This window comes from Ptychodera flava, chromosome 18 (assembly GCF_041260155.1).
Source record: "Ptychodera flava strain L36383 chromosome 18, AS_Pfla_20210202, whole genome shotgun sequence".
Taxonomy (NCBI): domain Eukaryota; kingdom Metazoa; phylum Hemichordata; class Enteropneusta; family Ptychoderidae; genus Ptychodera; species Ptychodera flava.
In genome coordinates this window covers 2,100,438-2,123,497 of record NC_091945.1, presented here as the reverse complement: position 1 = coordinate 2,123,497, position 23,060 = coordinate 2,100,438, and the positions used below count along the sequence as shown (strand labels likewise).

The window sequence follows — 23,060 nt, the reverse complement described above, 5'->3', positions numbered from 1 at the left end:
CATTGATGAACAGAAAGAAGTGTTATACATGGAATGTGGCTGCTCCGTTACCTAAATGGGATAGCTATACATGAAATGCCACAAGCAGTCTGGCTAGCATGTTACCCTGTCTAGTCGTGTTTTGTTGACAAATTCATATCAAATGTTTGAATAAACAATTGATTGAAATGAAGTCTATGGCCATGGTCTCTTATCATCATTATCTAATGGATTACGTAGGTTTCTTTCATCCATCTAAGTTCCTTTGATGTCCGATGACGCTATCCCCTGGGTGGTCCTCATGTTGTGTTTGGACAGAATAAGACATGGTAAATATTTTGTGGAGTTATGATTAATTTTCTGTTGTGTTTGTAGAGCATCACATAATTCAGTGAGAATACAGCTGCTAGCAATACACAATGTATTTTGCGTTGTTCAAATACATCTAGGCTAAAATTGGCTGGCAAAAGTTAATTAAATGTGTTTGTTTTGGAAATAATCAAACGAATACATGTAGTGTGTAAATGAATGTTGTGCGTGTCCATAATACCTTTGAACAGTTTTGCTTTGTGGGTCATACCATGTTGTGCTGGCAGTGACTGTGATGACTCAATGACATCTGCTAAGTATGGTAGTCTTGCTGTGAATATAGTTAAAACGTCTGTAAATTTGCATCACTTTTATTTGTAATATCTTTTTTGTTAAAATATTTATAAATTGCAGTTGATGTAACTGTAATCAAAAGCATATTAAGTATTGTCATTCTGTGAAAATTCTTGTTCATTACATACAATGTACTCAATCATGATGATGTCATTGGATTTTCACATTGTTGCACCACTGGAATTGCTTGTTTTTCCTTTCATATGTTATGTTATTGATGGAAGGAAAGAAGTGTTATCCGTGGAATGTGGCTGTTCAATTACCAAAATGGGATGGCTATACACAAAAATGCCTCAAGTTATCTGACTAGACTACCTGTATTACTCAATCTCAATGTTTTGAATAAATGATTGATTGAAGTGAAGCCTATGGCTTCAGTAGTCAATACATCAGTCAAGTATGTTTCTTTTATCCATCAATAGACCCTAGAAAGGGGTCTATGATCCATCTAAGTTCCTCTGACATTTGATTAGGTAGAGCATCAAAGTCTGATTGCGCAGCGCATCCAAGTTTGATTGGACAGTGCATCCAAGTCTGATTGCGCAGCGCATCCCAGTCTGATTGGGCAGCACATCCCAGTCTGATTGGGCAGCGCATCCAAGTCTGATTGTGCAGCGCATCCCAGTCTGATTGGGCAGCACATCCCAGTCTGATTGGGCAGCACATCCCAGTCTGATTAGGCAGCACATCCCAGTCTGATTGGGCAGCACATCCCAGTCTGATTGGGCAGCACATCCCAGTCTGATTGGGCAGCACATCCCAGTCTGATTGGGCAGCACATCCGAGTCTGATTGCACAGCGCATCCAAGTCCGATTGCAGGCGCATCCGAGTCTGATTGTGCAGCACATCCCAGTCTGATTAGGCAGCACATCCAAGTCTGATTGCAGGCGCATCCGAGTCTGATTGTGCAGCGCATCCAAGTCTGATTGCAGGCGCATCCGAGTCTGATTGCGCAGCGCATCCAAGTCTGATTGCACAGCATTTGCAAGTCTGATTGTGCAGCACATCTAATCTGATTGCACAGCATATTCAAATGTCAGGGCTGGACAGTAACAAAATACTTCTCTGCTGTACTCATTAAAACCCACATCACATCTTGAATGAATACTGTCTGCATCTTCAGACATCCGGCTTTTCCGCTGTCTGAAAATTTACTAATGGTAGAAGTGTGGCGTGATACTCTTCCATTGAAAAGACACCCTACATGGAGAACATATTTTACAACCCTATGGTTAAGGTTTGGTTGGATTTCCGGATCATTGTTGTGTAATGGATGAAAAGATAGAAAATGGATGACTCCTGGTCACAGGGCAAACCCTGCACCCATTAGTGAACAATCCAGTGTTTACAGCTAGTGATTTAAGTGCTTCATTCTGTTCAATAGATGGTCTTTTAGTGTGAAAACACAAACAACTCAAATCCTAGTCAAGCTGTATAGTATTGCATGTAGTGTTATAGGGGTGTTTGTTTGCAGTTTACGGTTTGTTATTCAATATAGCTGCATGCACGCGACATTGGTCACTGCTGCTTGAAATGCAGACAAATTTTGTCAGACCGTTGCATGTGTGGCTGTTAATTGATGCAGTCTGTAGTCTATTATTAAAGTCAATAATTTGTTGTGTTCATCATGACATTGGCAGTCGTCTATTTCAACTTGTTACTTTCATCGTTCCTTCATGCCCAGTTTCCAAAAATTTAATATAAATTTTCAAATGCCTAGTTTCCAAAAATTTAATATAAATTTTCAAACAAATGTTTATTTTTGCATATTAATGAGAGAACAATATCAACATTTGCAAACAGCCCTATTGCCCTATTCACCAGTTATTGATTTGTCACCATGACTAGGGAAAGTGTTTTAATCTTACTTTTAGTAAACATGTCCACAGGACACTGTACATGTAGGTACCTGTCCAACAATGACAGTCTTTCTATGAACTTCTCTTACTTTCACATCATGTTTACGTGATATTGTATTCAACTGATCCAGTTTACTTTTATTGATTACATTCTTAAGCCATTGTTCAATACAGGTCATTATATTTCTCTTTTGGTTAAAGGTCCAACAACACTTTTTAAAAAAAATATATTTACAGTGTCATGCAGGCATTGTTTGGTGCAAGAATTTGAAGTTTTTCCGACATGTAAATTCCTGGAAAAATTTACACTTCGTGTCATATATCATGTAACAAGTGCAAATGTCGTGACAACAAAAAGACAGTCTGTCACAAAACTTGTGTCGTCTTGTTTTCACATTACTATTCCTACACCAAGCAATATCTCTATTCCAGGCCAGCAACTTAACATCACTCATATTTTTAGCGCTTTCTTGTTTACCTGTATGCAAATGAGGTCAGCTGATAGTGCCTACCAACATATTCTTCAAGCCAGCTCATTAATAATGCAGACACGAAGCAATAAAGCACCATGCTATTGTTTTGGACACCATACAAAGAGTGTCCATAATGAGTGATGGCCAATCAATACTCAGGCAATTTAACAGGCAATGAACCAAGTGCAAACCAGATCAATTATTCACAGTGGACAAGGAGTGTGTTCAACAGAGAAAAATTGTGTACTGAACCAAATTCACTTCTACTGGACATGTAAATGTTAAAAGACCTTGATGGCTTACATCTGTGTATTGGAAAATTTCAGCAATCCGTAGGCTTCTGGTATCTGCGGAGATGATATTGAAGGTATGTTGTACAACTGTACTGACAGTAATGGCTCAATGAACAGTCTAAACGGATATCTTGTGTGTTTGCGAATCTGCTGTTAGTTTACTGTCTGTGCAACTAGAACTCTGATTGTGGTAGAAATACATGTAGTTGAGCTAAGATAACACACTACAGGTGAGTGGGACAGTGTGTGGATAGTCTGGTAAGTTGTAGGGTGACTAATGGTACGTCTGGCCATGTATTACATGCAAGGACTGACCACTGTACAACCATGAGACCAGTGTGTACAATTTGACACAAGCACAGAACCATCATGTGATTGAAGGTACCGTATTCTGTTTCAAGTGATAGTGTCCAACAATGATGATGGCAGGTTGATGTCTTTGTGGTTTATTTGGGACATATCAGTGCTGACTGGAAGTATGTAGTATAGTTACTAGACTATGAAGAAATGAGTCACTCTCAGAAGATATCAGGGTATTCAACATTCAGATTTTCCATCACAAAATATGGAATAAATTATGCAATAATCTGTAGTTACTATCAAACATGAATTATTGACAAGGATTTATTTCGCAACTTTGACTAGCAGATGAATCTTCTAATTGATTCCCAGTGAAAATGTTCAATAATAACAGATTTGTCTTATTATTGGCAAATCAGTGGATCTAAATTATAGTGAGAATTGTCACCAGACATCAAAAAGTGACTTTAAATCTCTGTGAACATTAATGCTTATGTAAAACCACACAAGCTCAGTTTCTGTATTTAATTTAATGTAAAAGTAGAGTGAGGGGGGGGGTCACATAACATTTTTAATTATGCGTAATGCTAACTGGTCAATGTTAACTAAATGCACCATATACTTTGTAGTCATTGGAAAGCCAATATTATCAACTACATGTATGGCAATACCTGTAGGTACATAGTCTTACATCATTGAAGTCACAGCTGACATATCCATGAAATCCAAACTTGAATAATGAATATTACCAAGTTGATTAAAAATGAACATAACACTATATTTGCTATGTGCAATATGTTAAGCAATTAATAATGTGCAATGAAGATAGGAAGGTATCATGTATATTTGTGAGGGGTTGAATGTCATTGCTTTGTCCAAATTAATGTCAGTGGAACCAGTTGATCAGTTGCAGTTCCATATTCAGATTTTAAACAAATAAAAATGACATCATCATACACAGGGATATGCTTTAAAATATTGAAGGATCAACTGCTGTAATGTTTCATAACAATTTTGTTATTTTATTCCATGAAACCGTATTTTATTTCTTTCCTCATATAGTATGTTGAAATATAAAGGCTTGGCCTTGCCTGTAAAGTGCATAATTATAACATGTACAATGTCATTGTTGATAAATGAAATCTCATTGAGACTAAAATTCAGTTATTGGTAATAAAATTGGAAATCACAGGTATTGTGTTGACAGTTCAGCCATTCCAATATGATTTGATGAGAAAATAAAGAAACTGTATCTCACAAAGAGAATGAAAGTTATGGAAAATGATTCTAAAATTCAAACTAACTGATAATAAGTGTATAACATCCACTTAGTGATCAGGTAATGGGCCTCAGGCCTCAGGGCCTTCCGCTTTTGATTGACCTTTGAACTGAGATTAGTTGACCTCTGACTTGATCCACTTATTCAAATATATGGAGATCAGCACCAATGACAGTAAGTCTTGGTTCATTTGTATAGAGATTTCACACTCATTGGTTCCATCACTTAGATCAGTCAGTCAGCTGATCAACAACTGTGTTGCATCTAAAGTGCCCGTTGTCTGTACCTGATGAAAACATCACTGAGTGTTGTTCAAACCATCTGAGTAAGTTTTCCTTTTCATTCTTCAGTCTTCACGTGAAAAATGTAGTCAGCAGTGTAACTTTTGTACTTCACCAGAGCAGAAGTGGAACAAACAGGTTAATGACTGTTTTTTGTATGGAGTGTCCTAAATACATTTATTTTTGATTCAGATGAATGGGTCTGTGTTTGGACAACTGAAATTTGAACTTAGGTACAAGTATGATCAATATGGTTAGAGCTAAGGGAATGTGCATTATATTGAACAAAATGTACATTCATTGTTATGTTTCAGAATGGTGTTATACCGCTGAATTATCACATAGTGTTTATGGTGACTCTTCTTTGATATTGGTCTGTTTTTTTGTATTCAAACCTTGTGTGTTATCACAGAAATATCAACCAAGATATTGTAATGTTTGTGTCTTACAGTGAACTAGTTTCACTTTGAATTTGACAGAATTGTATTCAGTTTGTTTGGTTGTGTGAAAATGTGAATTAGCAGATGGTATGTGCTGGTACAAAGCAACATTACCTTAGGACATTGGATACTGAGGTCACAGATGCTAATTTGAGACAATTACATGTCACCACTTGAAAAACAAACTAGTATAGCAGATGTCCATTCATAGAGCAATGAAATAACCAACAGACCACTGATCTGTCCTTGCTATGCAGTGTAACGGTGTTTTCAGTTCTAGGCAATCAAAGTGATGTGGGCCATTTGCAGATCTCACCATGTAAGAGGGAGAAAAAAATGAAAATTTAGATGTATGCCATAATTATTTTTAATCTGCATTGCAAAATCTGTCAGCTTGTTAAATATGTATTGTAATGTGATCCTGTGTGCGACGTCAGGTCAAAAGAAAAAAATTAAATTTATTGCAGAAAATTTCATTTTAACTCAGTAATTGATGGTAACTGAAAAAATCAATATTTTCAATGCCTGTAGACTCACTGACAATATCAATATTTGTAATTTTTAACAGATGATTGCCGGTCATTGTAAATGATTTCCTCAATTTTCTAATGAACGTTCAGTGCTGATAAAATCCAGACTAAAATCATCAAAATTCATGGACTGAAAAAGTTGTTCTTCTTCTTAATAACCTGTTTGTCTCCCCTCATATTGCATTTCACATATCACAGTGGGACTTAAGAGATCTGTCTGATTTTCTTTACATGTGGAAGTAAGTTTTAAAATATCAGTGACGTCTCTCGTGCAACCTTCAACTTCATTGAGTGTTGACACCAGCCCTGACCAAAGCTATCATGATATATTCTTGCTTTGTGTTTGGATTATGGTGGACACTGAAAACATCCTTGTTGCATGTATTGTTGTACATTGATAACCTGAACATGGACAATTTAATACTCTGTTATGAACATCCTGTGATCAGGGACACCAATTGAAGAGTGTGCAACAATGGTTTAAAACAGCACAAAATGTTGATTGCCCAACTGTAGTAGAATTAATTTTCCTCCTCAAGGTATCGTTTTATTAACAGAAAGGCACAGTTGAAAAAGTTAAAAACTGCAGTATAATTAATTCCAATAGGAAGTAGTGTAGTATAATTATTGAAACTTATTCTTACTACAATAGAGACACATATGCAACAAAGATCAAATCCAACAGCTGGCAGATTGTTCAAATGTAGGACAAATACATATGCAGCAAGATCAAATCCAACAGCTGGCAGATTGTTCAAATGTAGGACAAAATATTGCTTAACAGAGTGAAATTACAATTTTAAACAAACAAAGTTGTGATTAAAAAAATCAGCTTCAACAGATAGTGAAATGATACACCAAATTGCATTGCGTCAATGTACATGTACATGAAATCAAATCAAATTAGTTGAGATGAAATCAACAGGTGTTGAGTATTTCATATATATATATATATTTTCAATTGGATAGTGATATAAATATGTGATTTCAAGGTAAAAAGTTGTTATAAAAATTAACTAGAAATCAGTGGGCAACTTTATGAAAATATTCGCATTGGATAGTGATGTTGAAATGTAATTGAATACTGTAAAGTTTAATGAAAACAAACTATATTGTCGCTCACCCAATATTTACTGTTGATGGAAAATGGGCAGTACACAGAATCGTTGTTTTGAAGTGGAGTGTTTCATCACAGCAAAATAACAACAAAGGTTTTTCAGTTTTTTTCACATTTTTAAAATCTGATTTGGGAGATGTTCAAGGATAACTTACGAAGGTATTTGCAATGGCCTCCGTACTCATTGAGATTGTGCATAGCTCAGTGTTCACTTTCACAAAGTAAAACAATTCAGAAATTCCTGGACGTTGTGAAACACAATAGATGAACCTTGAAATTTCTGTCCTGTTGCTGATCTGATGAGAATATTCTTCAAAGTGGTGTTGTTTATAAAGGATAAAACGCGAAAGGCCACGCTGAACTTGTATGTGACCCTCACTATTTTAATTATCATGTTTACATTGTGACATGCTCAATGTAGTCACAATACCAAAATCAACTTTACCTGTTGTATTGACTTCTTTCTGTCATAAAAGTACAACCTTGAAATCAGTGGAACGTGTGCATAGGAAACTATTGTATTTGAGTGAGAGTATGGCCAGCAAACAGTAACAGAATGATTCTTTGAACCAGCATAGAAAATCCTCCATGAAAACTTTGTAGCTGTTTTGTACAGAAAGTGTGTGGGTGTGTTTGGTTGTATCAATGGGCCTACAGCCAGCTCTATTCTAAACCCAGGCAGATTTCTTCACATGCTTTGTGTCCATTCTAAAGATGAGACTCAGAAATAGCTTGTCTGAATTAGCTTATTATCAGGACTTAAGTTGTTTTCTAACTGTGAAAGTTTCAAACTGTTGTTTGGTGTTTTTGTTACATGTCAGAGATAGAAATAGGAAATAGCTTGTTGTAAGAAGATCATTATCACGGGTGAAAGTTGTTTTGTAACAATTAAAATTGTGTTTTTCCTTGAGTAAGATTGCCAACATGTAAATGTATTTAGATTTAGAAGTGTACTCGTACTATATTTTGTTCAACATTTGATATCCTGTTTTACAAAGGATTCAATATCACCTTCAATGTCATCATGTGACAGGAATATCCGTTAGTTTCATATCGTGTACCAGCAAAGTCCATGAAAAGTTCAGATTTCAGGAAACGGAGCATGTGTTTATCTTACTCAGCAACATTGAGTATTTCTGCATCAATTTGACAATTCCGCCATTTTTAGGTTTGTTTTGTCGGCTGATGGAATGAATCATTGGGGAGAGCCCTGATAATAGAAATAATGTATCTGCGTATACTGTGGCCGGCAGCTGCAACCAGAGAACATCTAATAGCACTCACCTATGTACATACATGTATATGCCAGACATACATATTCAGATTTTTAACATAGGAGGGTTATTGACACAAATGGACATGGATCCACACAGTTCAGAGAATGTAAACTCAATCATTTTACTTCAATAGAAATCAGAACCTGACAGCTGTCCTGGGCATATGGTGGCATTTCAATACCTATCCATTGCTGAGTGAAAGTAAACATCACATCCATTGTATAGCAAAGATGTAAATCTCATCTGTAGGGCATTGTAATGCTGATTTTGTTTCTTGTGTACGTCGACTTCTGTGTCATTGTTGGTGCATGTTATTTATTCGTGGACTGCCAGTCCTCTGCCCTCTATCAAGTACTTTGTACTCAGTCGATCAAAAGAACACTGGGTCCTTTTCATAGCAATTGCATTGTGGGTTAGTGTTCCTTTGACCCTTGAACCCATCAGGAGTCCATTTCTATCCTCATCAGTTGCCTAGATATTCTGCATTTCAATTTCCTGCTAGCAGGGGCCAAACTAACACCTACAGTGCAATTGTTCAACACTCATCCACAATGTAGTCACAGTGAAAATTATTACAGGGAACAGTGCCTATGTAACGTAAAGCATGATACATGAACATGTCATGGACGCCCATTGATAGATATATACAGGAAGGTTGGCATACACCAGTTACCAACTTGTTGCTTTCTGGAAACATTTCAGAAATCAATTCCACTATTTAATACTGCAAAAAATAATCAGGTAACGCAGTAGTGTTTATGTTGCATGTGTGTCAAATAGATGCACATCGCAACATAACCAAGTATCAAGTCCAAACCAATGACGCCCTCAATGTTCTGTTGTGTACTGAGTATGCCATACATTTACACATGTCTAAATATTACATCATTTAATTGAAGAAATGATCAAAGGACATGCTGACAAAATACATTGTCACACATGTCATTCATGTATTAATGGTCCGTTATATGATCCATTTACATGTAAACTGTTTGTAACAGTGCACTCTTCACAATATTTACTCATTATTACACATATGTATTACATTCTTATGTAATATTCATAATTGTCTCACACAACACTATTTTCCATTGTTGATATTTACTCCACTCAGCCCAGAGTTTATTATCAATCAAGAGTTTGACCTGTCTTTAGTATATGATTTGCTTTCAATGAATTAACTCTCTTGTCAGATGTCAGGTCCAAACAGCCTGCTAGTAGATGTGCTATTGAAATAATTTCAAGCAGTAGTGGTAGAGCTCCCCCTGTTATCAGTAACCAAAGGTAGAACTTAGAAGATGTTCTTAGCAAGGTAGAAGACCGTCTGAAAGGTTTTTCAAGTACATTGTTTTCCTTAGGTCCTTTGCACTTGTTTGAAACTTTAACATGTAAACAGAATCAGAATCAAGAAAATGATTTAGACTAGACTGATATATCTTACGTATCACATTTTTCCAAATTTTCTGTCATAACTTTAGTTGATCAATTGATTAATACATCTGATTAATTTTATCCAAGTCACACATAAACAAGTGACAATAAACAATAGTAAGACACAAATGTACCGCCATTGTCTGACATGCAAAATATTGTGCTGCATAATCCATCAAAGTGAACGTGTCATCATTGACAAGGCATACTGTGGTTGACCCCTTGCTCAAAACAGGTCACATTTTACTGTGGGTAACACACGGAATGAACAAACAATCTCTAGCTCTAGAGAATGGACAAAAATCTATTGTCCAGTGTGGCTATTTTGCATGCATTGTCCATGAACAGAGACAGTTTGTAGAACACAGTTACTGTACAGGACTGCGCTGCAAAGCTCTAGGCCAATGACCCCCCTCCCCCTTTTGTTTTGTGTATTCAACACTACGACAATTGACTCATTTATTACAGTATGGATGAATTCTCTAAAAGGTGCGTTCTTTTTTTACTTCTCCTTTCACAGATGTAAACAAAAAGGTCGCATTGAGTCAGGATGAAATGTGGTAAATAAGAGCAGTGAGTCTTATCCGTGTGTGAGTTGATTATCGGCGGAGTGAACGTGAATAACCATGAAGCAAGAAGAGAAGATTGAAAATAAAGTGCCAAACCAGGAAAATGCCGGACCCTGTCAACAGTTTGAACCACACCAGTTTAAAAGCAGCCAGTGTGCGCAGTGTTTCAGATCTCTTGCAGAACACAGTGACAGCATGGAATCTGTGGAGAAAGGCATTGTTGGTAAAGTAATCAACCTGAAGTCATTTGGTGTGCAAAATGGAACTGCAGAGGGAAGTGGTGATAGTGATATATCATCAAGCAGTGCCCTCACTGACACTGGCCAAGCAGCTGGCAAGAATCTGATGCAACCAAACAATTTATCATCAAATCAATCAATTCAAAAAGGAAGCAGACTCCGCAGACAGGTTCCTGTCTCCAGGGAACAAGGCGACTCTGTCAAGAACAATCTTAGCTCTCCTAAAAGAATCAACAACTCTCCTGGACAACAAAGCAACAGCACTGCAACGGGTCAAAGTTCAACTGCCGATGGTTCTTATTCTCAAAACGGCAGCATTACAGACAACACGACAGTGCAGCTCGTGGCATATAAACTGAAATCTGTAAATAATCTGGGCTCTGCAGGTCAGACGCCACCTTCAGCAGTGACGGGAGCAGCTGCCAAGGCGAAATTTTCTCCCATGAAAAGCAAAACAACAACAATCAACAGTAAAAGTGAATCAAGGTGGACAAAAGACACTAAAAGTGTACACACAAGATCACAGATCAGCTCTGGATCTGATCTGCATACGGCAAAGGCACAAAGCAATCCAGCTCTGAAAGCTGGCAGAGTACCTGTAAACTCTGAAAAGAACGGAAAAGTCACAGTGGCTAGTTCAATTAATGTTACTCTTAAGAAAACAAATAAGTCTAACATTCCTGTGAGGAAAAGTACAGATCAGAACACAGACAATGAAATTCAACGAATTGCAAAAAATCTAAGACCAGTATCTAAGACCAATGCAACTGCAAAGATTGATAGCAACAGTAAGATAGTTGTACCTAAGACGAACAAAAGTGTTGTTGTGAAACCTGAGGAAGAAGTTGTTGATGTGGAGGAAAAGAAGAAAATTGTGGAATCCAAATCATCATTTGCGTCAGAAACTCTTTCCAAGACTGCTTTCAATGCTTTCGGTCACAAACATGACACACTTCCTAAGAGACTAAGAGAGCCCCAGAACCGTCCTTCAGTCAAGCCATTATCAAAGGAAGACAGAAATAATTCTGATCCGGAGCTTTTTCAGTCGGTGCAGAGTGAGGAAGTTAATGTTGTATCAGTGTCAGCATCCAATGGTACAGAGGGGGACATCACATCTCATAGCCAGGCAGTCACAAGCAGTCAAATCAGCTCAGAAATCTTTTTTGGTAAATCTCCTAAAAAGATAACATCAGAAAATGATCCTGACACCGTGTCTGAAAGCACTTCTAGAACAACGGGCAGTGTTGTCATAGTTGACGCTGCAGGCAATGTGTCCCATTTTAACACACATGAGGAGACTGCTGGCGCTGAAAAAAATGCTGAGAGTTCAAAAAGCTCTAAATCAGCCAGCACAGTGTTACCGAAGGAGAAGGCTCCATCAGGTTTTGTGATTCCATACAGAGTTGTAGATCTGGATGCCAGTTCTCCATGCCATCCGTACAAAGTTGTGGACATTGTCAGTAATCCACCTGATGCCAGCCAAGGTGACTCAGAATCCACAAAACCTGGCAGTATTCCAGATTCTCAACTGTCAAGTTCTTCATCTCACAGAGACACACCAACAAAATTTCCAAAACCAAGTTTTTCATTTCCGGGATCAACAAATGCAGCATCTGAGTTTCAAAATTCCAGTATCCCTCCTCCGTTCCCTGTCATTCTGCATGATGAGAAAGTTACAAGTCCTAAAGAGAAAGGCTATGAAAATCCCAGCAAAGTTGCCATCTATATCGGTAGTGGTGGTTATGACAATCTGCCTGAACTTGGCAGTGGTGGTTATGACAATCTGCCTGAACTTGGCAGAGCTCAAGATGAAGATGATGATTTGGATGGTGCTATTGCAGTTGTCACGGGTTATGACAACATTGATGTAGTGTTGCCAAGCAATAATAAAGAGAATGTGCAACAAGTGAATCACAGTATCAATCATGGGAATGTCAGTCATGGTGAAGTAGAGACTGCAAAAGCTGTGGACATCGTGACTTCAAATGAAAATAAAAATAAAAATGCCAGTGAAAGCGATGAGATTGAACAGAAAGATAAGAAAAATGAAGACAAAACTAAAACTGATACAGAACAGAGTGATTCCCAGAACAGAGAAAATGAAGATGAAGCTAATTCAAAGATCATCAGAGAAATTGATATGACAAAACAGAAAAGACAAGACAAAGGTGATACTTTGACAATGGGATACATGCGCCCAGTTGTTCCGGCCAACAAATCAGGTCATTATGAATATATGAGACAGAAATCACTATCTGATACTGAGATCAATGCACAGAGTCCAGAATATGAGACTCTAGTTTTACCAACATCACCCAAAGCTAGCAGTGATCAGAGTTTGGATCAGATTCTGATTGAGTCTGATGATCTACCACCATCACCTCGCAGACGTACATCATCCATGCCGGATTATGCCAAGAAGAAGAAAGACTTTGGACACAAGCGAGAGAGGTCCAAAACTGTGGAAGTTGTGCCTACAGTCAGTGTGGAAACCAAAATTGAACAGAAGGTCAAACCGAAGAGGGTAGCCCCTCCTCCACCACCACCACCCCCTGCTCAGAATAAACCACCATCACCGCAAAGAGTACAAGAAACTCAAAGAAGATCTAGGGCTTTGTCTCCAAGCAGAGGAGATACACGGACCAAGGTACCCCCAAAACATGAGGAGGCTACTGCAGACAGTATGCCAAGATACCCACCTCCTCCCCCACCACCTCAGAGCAACAAGAAACTGATAACTCCCCCCATTAAAGCTGCCCATCATAGGGCTTTATCCCCAGCTAGGGCGATGTCTCCTCCTATTGCCATAACCAGACAAGCTGAAGACCCACCTATGATAACTAACACCCCTCCTAAAGATGACTGGATCAGACCAACAGCAGTGATGATGGAGAGTCCACAACAGTTATCGTCAAGTCCACCTCGCACTGATACCAAACTGAAATTACCAAAGTTCTCTCTCAGAAAACTTTTAACCACCAAGAAACGAGATCCGGAGCCACCAGCCAGTCCAACACGGCCTGTCAACACTCAAGTCGTGCAAAGATGGTTAAACAAACAACCATATCTATCAGATGATGAGATGGCCAATCTTGAAGTAAAGGATGTTGCTTCTGACCCAGAAAGATCTGAAATATCAATCAGTGAATCTCTGACCTCAGCTGATGGTCTGAACAAAGCTGTCATTTTAAAACTGGAACAAGATATGGCAAAGAAACGCAGAGCTACCAGGAAAGCACCACCTCCACCTGTACCATCTGGTGAACCTTCTAACTACCAATCAGGTGCCGCTGAATCTAGAGGACAGGAAACGCCAACAAACTCACCTCAGTTACAGAAAGCTTACTCTCTGTCACCACCGTCCATTAGAAGACTGCAACAAGAACAAGAAAAACCAGGAGATTATCAAAATTTGGGTAAGATGTAATCCTGTTTTAATACATTTACATATATGTCTGCCAGGACATTCAATAGGTTTAGCCACAAACATTTCATCAAGTTATTCAAAAAAACAAGAAGTACTGAAGCAGTCGCTTCTTTGTTTCAAACTTTTCATACCATTGTTAGTACATTGATTGCTGTCAACAATTATCTGATTCCTTGTTTATGGTATCAGAAAAATTTGGTGTTAGAGGGTTTATACCAATGTAGATATGAGAGACAACATCTGCTTTTGTTTATGGAAAAAATTAATATGCTTTGATCATATGCGAAATTTTCACATATTATAAAATATATAATTCACTCAATTATATGAAGATTTATCTGAAAAATGTTGCTGTATAAAAAGTTTTCTTATATAAGTTTGCCCTGTGGATACTATGGAGAGAAAACTAAACAGATTCCTTTTGTCTGTGATTGTTCCAGGTACACCTAGGGCTGAGGCGATGTCACCAAAGAAACCCAATCGTAGGGAGAGAAGAGGCCGTAATAAAACAACAGGATTTGAAGATTTGCCTTCTAGAAGACAAGCACCAGCTCCCCCGGGCCACTCACCAGCCAATCACATCTATGATGAAATCCCATATGATAAGAAACGACAAGCTCCCAGGCCACCTGCTGAGAGATTAAACAGATCAGCTCCAGCAAAGCCTCCTAGGAAACTATCCTTTGATGATCGACTTCCTGTGCCTGCTCCCAGACACAAGTCAAGTGATGAGAGAATCAACGAGATGGACGATGATGAAATGAATGGTGATGTTGATGATGCTATGTTCTTCTTTGAAGAAACTGAACGGGAAACTCATTTGAAGTCTGCTTTGAAACATGCACAGCAAGATAAGATTGACAGCAATAGAACTCCAAAGAGACCAGTGAGGATTGTAGCTCCAGAGGAAGAATTGTGTCAACATGACACTCCTGAGGAAGGTATCAGTGATCCATCTTATGCTAATTTACACACCATGTTGCAACAAGCAGCAGAGCTGGCAAAACGCCAAGAGGAACAGAAACGCTGGTCTTCATCTTCAGATGAAACTATTGACAGTCAAAAGGGAATTGGTAAAAGACCAATTCCAACTCCCAGGGCGCCAGTGAAAGTAAACCGTTCCACTAGTCCCATCATGTTTCCAGGAAATGTCCGAGACAAAGCATCGGTTTTTGAACCAAGCAAAGACTCTATGTCTGCAAGCTCAGCTGTGGTGGAAACAGTGGAAGCTGATAGCCAGGCTGCAGAGAATATCAATGAACCCAGTGGACAGGAGACAAGACTTAATGAGATCAACTTGACAACACTGAAACGCATGATGACAATGTGGAAAGTACAAGAGGAGGAACACATAGTGATCAATGAAGTGTCATGGAATGATCTGATACTGACAAGTGAAGATCCAAGATTCACATCATCTGATACAGTTATTTATTCAGTTACTCACAATGAACATCAAAATCAACCACTTGCTGTGCAGGTTAGTGTCTCATTATATCATATCAATATTCAGGTTCTTATTTTCATCATTATATAAAACTTATTACTGGCATACTAGTGTCATGCCTCCCAGTTCTCTCATGATAGATGGAAGTTGTATGTAAGATAGGATAGACAGGACAAATAATTTTACAGACAAGATACATGAGCACATCACTAATATAATCTTTTCAAATCAGGTAAATGAATTTACAATAATTTTCTGCAACCATTTCACTGTCCAAATGCAGTGATAGCTCAGTAAGAGATTACTTGAATTTACATTTCAATTCTTGAACACTGTTGAGATCCTCACATAGTATACACCAGACATTGGAACTCCAGTATTTGCCGTATTTTTCTGGGACATTTATCAGTCATGGAAAATTTCCTGCTCGGAAATAGTTTGTCATCTTTGAAGTTGTAGTATAACTTTCCACTAAAATTCTAATACAATGTGCTATCTTTCTGCAGGTCTGTACAAAACCAGAAAACAAGGAGAGATTCCTGGCGGGAATGCAGGTCTGCCGGTCAATAACATCCCATCCAAACATATTTCAAGTCAGCTCCATATTTACGGACAACGTTCCGGAGAGAGTCCTTGGACTTGAGCCGGCATCACCGAAGAATTTCAGTGAGGATGAGCCTGGAACTAGCAGTCCTGTTGAGAAATTCATTGAAGTGTCCGCAGCATTGACAAACAGACAACCTACCACTCAAGCTGACCTCTACATGAAACATTCTAAAGAAATGCATGAATTCTTGCCACAGAAGTATGAACATGATGTGTGTCTACTTCTGCTACAACTGTTTAAGGGTCTTAAACATCTGGATATGCATCACATTGTTCATGGAGAGCTGAAGATGGAAAATCTATTCCTTGTGGATTCTAAACTTCCTGGAGGAGGCACTCAGCTGGTGATAGCCAATTTTCCATCAGCCAAACAGAAGACTGAAGAGGATGCGACGCCCAGCAGTGAGAATAAGACGCAAGAGTTTGAAGCAGGGTTGATGATCTATGAGTTCCTACATGAAAAGAGTCCGTTCGTGACAAAGACTTTGCTCATCACGCAGGACTATAGCCCAGCAGATCTTCCTACACTTCCACAGCTGTCATCATACTCACAGGGACTCAACAAACTGGCAGGAGAACTATTGAGGAGACATCCATCAGACAGGCTGTCAGCTGACAAAGCAGTGGCAGTATTACAGAGCCTTCTGTGGGGTCCACCAGGGAATTTATTGCAGGATATCACAGATGAAGCTACACAGATGAAAGAACTGCAAAACTGGCTGGATCTTGAAAGAGCTAAGGCAGTCAACACCATTGCAGAGAAACATTTAGCAACACTCTTCAAAACAGAGCAAGGAATTAGCTTGGAGGATCATCTACAATGTCAGTTCCTGAGTGAAATATCCATATCAGCATTGAGAGACAGTTACAGATTACTAAATGAATAAATGACAATACACAGTGACAGGTAACCATGGTACCTGGCACCAATACACAGACAGATACCAAAGTAAAATTCCTCACAATGTGCAGCGTCTTGGAAACTTGTCGCTTATTGGTTAGCTGAGAACAATGTATATTATTGAACCATTTCAAAACAGCCAGATTTGCTACACGATATCCATACCTTTAAAACTCTGTAAGTTGCTAAAAATTATCAGACGCTACAAATAAGCTGCAACCTCCCAAGGTACTGTACATGTATATTGTCCTAAAATCCAGTATTTGCCATTATGTGTAACTCAGTGTTAAAGATGTTACTCTTTCTCAAAGGAATCGTGTTAGTCATTTAGTGAAGTACCGGTACCTGAACAAAGGATTGTTTGTTTCTATTTATATGTACATATGGAGGAACTACAAAGCCATAAATTGTTTATTAAAACAATTTTAATCATGTTATCTGGAAATTAATTCTATTTATTACATGCCTCTATAAGATATTTGTGTTGCCATACATTTTGTTCTGCAATCACAAAAACTAGTTACCTAGCAAAAGTGGTGTAGGCCATGGATTTCAGGGATCTGCTGCACCAACATGTCAGAGGTGAGGTCTGGCTTGGTAACTTATTTCCAAGTTCTTCATAATAAATTCTGCCACAGCAATAGATCATGTCATTAAAAACTGTGTAGAAATGATCTACTTGAATGCTAAACTCAATGTAAATTATTTTACTTAGTATTAACAGAAATTCTATTTCAATGGTACAGCATAACCTAGACCATTGACCCTATTACAGACCTATGTGTACCTAGTGTATCTTCAGCCAGTCACAACAATTTGTATGGTTAATGAGTGTATCACAGTGTAATGTTTTGCAGTATTCAGAATGATGTGTGTACCTTTTACTACTGTGATGTACTTCTGTTTTGGACCTGTGTTGGTATTAGAAAGAGAATGAATCTCCAAGAGTCTGCCCAAGCCAAGCTTTGAGTGTCACTCTAAGTATCAGAATAACTGAATAACCATGTACTGATAGAATTAGTAATTTCACTTTACTTGAACTACCAGCATGACAATAATTATCAACACATCTATCATATTATATTTCATGTAAAGTTACTGTGATTTATACTGAAGCAGATTATTATAATCCATTTTGAATCTTGTAGATATGGCTAGGACTGACAACATAGTGCAGGAAAGCTGAATTTCATGATCAAATGGCATAGATTTCTGCTTGATTATGTACTTAAAATTTACTGTGTAGTATTATAATGGGACTTGATATGTGTGTTTAAGGAGAATTCCATCAGTGATCATTTGTTTAAAATTCATGTACCTAAGGGGTATCGATGCTCCATAAACCACTGCAATATGAACAAAATCAGACGTTTAATCAACGTGTGAGGACACAATGTTCATTTTGCTGTTTATCTCTATAAATGTTGTAGAATGATGAAATTGATCTGTGTTGTGAAATGAACCCTTCATCCTTTGGTTGATTACTGTTTAGTTTGAAACTGTGTACCATGATAGTACCAGTGTACATCTACCATACATCTGATTTGCATATTCATCAAGCATTTGCATATTCATCATACATTTGAATACTTCAGAAGATATCCAGTATGTGTGATATTTTCTTTCCTTGATTGATGTAGACTGGGAAAAGATTGACAGAACTTTTAAGTTAGACCAGAATGCATAAATGAAATTTTTATTGCACATGTACACCATACTGCTGGCATGGTTACTATCTTTATAGCATGAATGCAAATGCAGCAATCGGCATGACACTGAACATGGCTTTGAAAGCAAACTGTTAATCTGGTTTTGTTAGTTTCCAAGTTGTTTTTAGAGTCAGTCTATTTTTTGGAACATGTATTTACAAAGGGTTCAACACAGTTTTTACTTTGTAACAGCCATATGATCAGAATGTAAAAAATTCTGTTCAACAGAAGAGGTATCCAATTTTGTCATTTATTTTTTTCGTTTATTTGTGAAATAAGTTTATTGTGTAATTATGTCTAGCTGCAAAAGTATTGCTTGAAATTTACATAAAGATTGCTTTGTCAGATATTATATATATATATATTATATATTCCAGTTGTTATTACTATAATTTTGTTAATCAGGACAGTTTACTGTTTGGGTAAATTTACTATCTGACTGGAACATACTTCAATGTTCTGTGAAAACAGTCATTTTATGTCTTTATCTGTAGTAATAATATGTTTCCACTTGGCTTCCTTCCTTCCAGTTTCCTTTCTTCCTATTTATGACATCTTTGAGGGGTTTTGGTGATAATAATTCATTACAACTGTCATTTTTTCAAAACAGTATTCATCTAGACCTGTTCAACAAACCCTCACTTTTTGTTAAAGTATTAAAATTGAAATGGAACAAATAATTGAAGCATCTTGCCACTGCAGACGAGTAATATCTCTTTTTGCCAAGCAAAAATGATTGTATTATTATCATAATGGCTGCTTTAAGGGGTCAAAGGTTACTCTTCTAGTGTCAAAGGTTGCCTGTGTATGGGGTCAGAGGTTAAGATAAGTGCCTTGCAATTCAAGATCAGTTTTAAGCGATGTCCTTCCATATCATTTTTTTATGCAAATTACAAGGTGTAATTTAAACTTCAGTAGATACTTATAGTTTCTGGATAATTTTAGGAGAATATCATTGTGATTTTCATACAGACTTTCTATTTAAATCATATCTTTTAATATACCTATCAGATTCGTTGATATTTTATTTAGAAAATCGTGGTGGGATGACTGTTTTAGATTATGTACTTGGTGATATCTTGAAAGTGATGTAATATTTCAATTCAGAAATCAGTGGTGTATGTGTATGGGTAGGTGAAATGTAGACTTTTGGTGGGTGTAGGTAAAATGTCTATACAAAGCTTGGTTGTTGTTTCGTGTTTAATGTTTGTGATATCTTACATGGTGTGCAAATCTGATTGTATTTTATTTGTGTTGCTTGTGCACTTTAAAAGGTTTTCATGGTTCATGGTGTACTTCGCTTTAGTTATTTACAATTCTTAAACATTCCGGATTTTGTTAATGACTTGTCCAGTTTTGCAATATCTAGAAACGTCAAAGAAAAGTAGTGTTTGTCAAATGACATATTTGTATATTACCTGCAAGCATGGTTAACTCCATCAAATATCATGTTCTAATCTCCTCAGTAGCAATTCAGTGATTTTTTTCAATAAAGTCTGTACACAGAGACACATAGTACCCACATTCTTGCACAGCCCTGTTTGCAACGCAATGTGGCCCTCTCCCATCCCTGACAATGTATGTTGAGTGTTGTTTGGCTTAGCAAGCTATATCACACCCTGCCTTCACTTTGCGATACCTGTGTGGGTCTCACTGACACAGACTCTACGGAGCAGATCATAGTAAGGTAGATGTAGGACTACAAGCTATGTAGTAAACTAGACGCTGTAAGACAGTAAGTGACACATGAGCCAGCCTGTTGAGCCAAGTAACACTCAGTTTAGACTGTCAAGGATAGGGGAGAGCCACATTGCATTGTGAACAGGGCTGTGAAAGCTGTATACAGACTTTATCGAAACAGATCAGTGAGACCAGGAGAAGATATCATTGTTTACATGGCCAGTATGCTCTACAGATGACCAAATGTTATGAAAGAGAAGTTGGCACAGAAATCCTCAAATACAAATCAAGAGGAATTCAAAATTTCTTTTTGTGATCCATATAATCCTAATGTTCCTTAAAATATGGATTCCTTTAGTGTGTTACCCTCAGCATCTATACATCATGACTTTCTTCACATCATGGCATTAGTTCTGTAGTGTCAACTCTACACCAATAATTCCCTAACCACAAACATGTTTTACAGAATATAAATGACCAGTCAGCTACCAGATGCTGGTCTCATGGAGTTCTTTCCAATTTCCTTTCACAAATCATGTGTTTAACCCTTTCACCGCCATGGTTTGTCCCAAATTTATTGTTTTCTATGGCAAAGTTGGACCTGTATACAGGGAACTGGGGGTGAAAGGGTTAAAGCCCTACTTTAAGCTAAAACTCACCACATTAATGTGTCGTAATATCCATATCTCCTTGGATCTAACTTTCAACAAGCTGTGAATAATATCTGGTATAACTGTTTTTCTCAAATTGTTTTTATTTTGTCAATTATGATTCTGTAACTTCAAGGTTTTATTCTACAACATTTATGTCTGCATGTTTTCCAGTTAACATTGTCAGCTGTGACTGTACTATTTCAAAATGTTCTGGCCAGTCAAATTCTGATATCCATCGTTAATGTGTTTTGCGTACAATTTATTATTTATCAGAAGTATTATAACCGGAAGACTATTTAACCATCTATTGTAATCAAGATGCAGTTATTTGCAAGTGTTACAGTTTTTCATAAAGTATATTTAATGAAACTCATTCTGGAAGATTTCAAAACAGTTCATCGGTGATGAATTCAGTGGAAACAGCATTTTCATTTTTTGGGATATTTGGTGGGTTAGTACTGTTTTTGTTGTCTGGTAATTTTATTGTAAATAGACTCCAGTTGAAGCATGTATATTCAAGACTAATTTAATGTATTCTATGTTTTACATTGTATGACAATAAAAAGGCAAAGTTTGTAATAACAAACACTCTTGGCTTTGATGTATCTGAATTACACAGACCTCAAGAGGGCGCTTTTCCTGACCAATCTGAATAAGATTGCTTGTCCCTTCCAAAGAGAAAGTTGATCAAGTTCAATCAACATTGTGCAAGCGTTTAGCATATATTGACTGGCAATATTTTTATGGGATGCAGTTATTCCATGTTACTCACTTATTTATACACCAAGGGGAAAAAGCCGTATGAAACTTGTCTTCAAAGGACAACTTTTTAAGGAGAAAATGTGCAGAAGATTGATGTCATTGATAAGTATGTAATGGCACTCTTTATAATGTGGCAAGATTCTCAACTTTGGGCCAAATCACGTTCCGTTGGTGGGCTGTCTACAAATACGTACATTATTTGAAGAACATCTTTTATACCTTTAAAGTTAAACGACCTGAGAGGTCGGCTAGAACCTTACAACAATTTAAATGTGTCTTTACATCTAACTTCTCGTCGAGCAACTTAGGCTTTTCAATATAGGATGTCGGCATGGTCGTTGGTGGCGCCATGCTATCGTCAGTTGGTGTGGACCACTGTCGGTAGAAAGTTCCCTGCACTTTGGCCGAACTTCGAGTGGAACAGCGCTGCTATACTACCATGGATGTTACATCCATGCTACAACGGAAAGGCCAGGACAAAGGCAAGCCCCTGTGTGTGGAGGGACTGTGACAAAGCAAGGACATTTTCTTATGTTGGGCCAAGATACGGGTTAACAAGAAACGAGGCCAAGCAAAGTGTCATGACACCAAAGGAGACGCCAACAGGTGTGTGAACAGGTTTGCGAAAAATGTTTTACACGAAACACCCGCCACCGAATAAATTTTGTTCGTGAAGACAAGTAAGCTTATTCGCTTTGGGTAGGCGAGCTGTCTTGTCACATGATGGAGTCTCGTTTTGTAAAATAATTCAGCAAACTCACAGCACAGATTATAATTCATGAGTTCGTTCCTGAAGAGAATCGTTTCATCGATGTCAAAGTCTCTCAGAGTTTGCTCTCGCGTTTAAGCAATAGTTCACCCAACTCACACAGCATTTACACTGATTTAGACACACGAGTTCTCTCCATGGAGGGACTGTGCTGAAGAGAATTACTTTCCTCGAGAACCGTCTGTTGTAGTATGGTCTGTGTAGTCAGCGAACACCGCACACATAGGCCCGAAGCTGATATGCGTCCTCTGCGATACAGAACATACAGCTGCATTCACAAGTGCGCCGCCACTTTTTATATTTATCAAACTAGTCAACTGGCGCGGCGCGCTGTGAATGACGTAAATTGACCATTTTGTCTCCCCAATGATATTT

At 37.8% G+C, this 23,060-nt stretch overlaps 1 protein-coding gene across 3 annotated transcripts in view; it reads left to right on the top strand.

The window, feature by feature from the left end:
- The window catches only part of LOC139117997 (inactive tyrosine-protein kinase PEAK1-like), a 50,539-nt gene extending 28,799 nt beyond the window's left edge, over positions 1–21,740 (top strand). The window contains exons 1-4 of one of the 3 annotated variants that reach the window (XM_070681269.1): positions 3,212–3,342; positions 10,444–14,147; positions 14,599–15,638; positions 16,112–21,740. In XM_070681269.1, coding sequence (XP_070537370.1) covers positions 10,550–14,147; positions 14,599–15,638; positions 16,112–17,098 — 5,625 coding nt within the window. In that variant the 5' untranslated portion in view covers positions 3,212–3,342; positions 10,444–10,549 and the 3' untranslated portion in view covers positions 17,099–21,740. Of the gene's footprint in view, positions 1–3,211; positions 3,343–5,036; positions 5,173–10,443; positions 14,148–14,598; positions 15,639–16,111 lie in introns of those variants that run through there. The other 2 variants (XM_070681268.1, XM_070681267.1) reach the window with 2 other exon arrangements.
- The last annotated feature ends 1,320 nt before the right edge of the window (positions 21,741–23,060 follow it).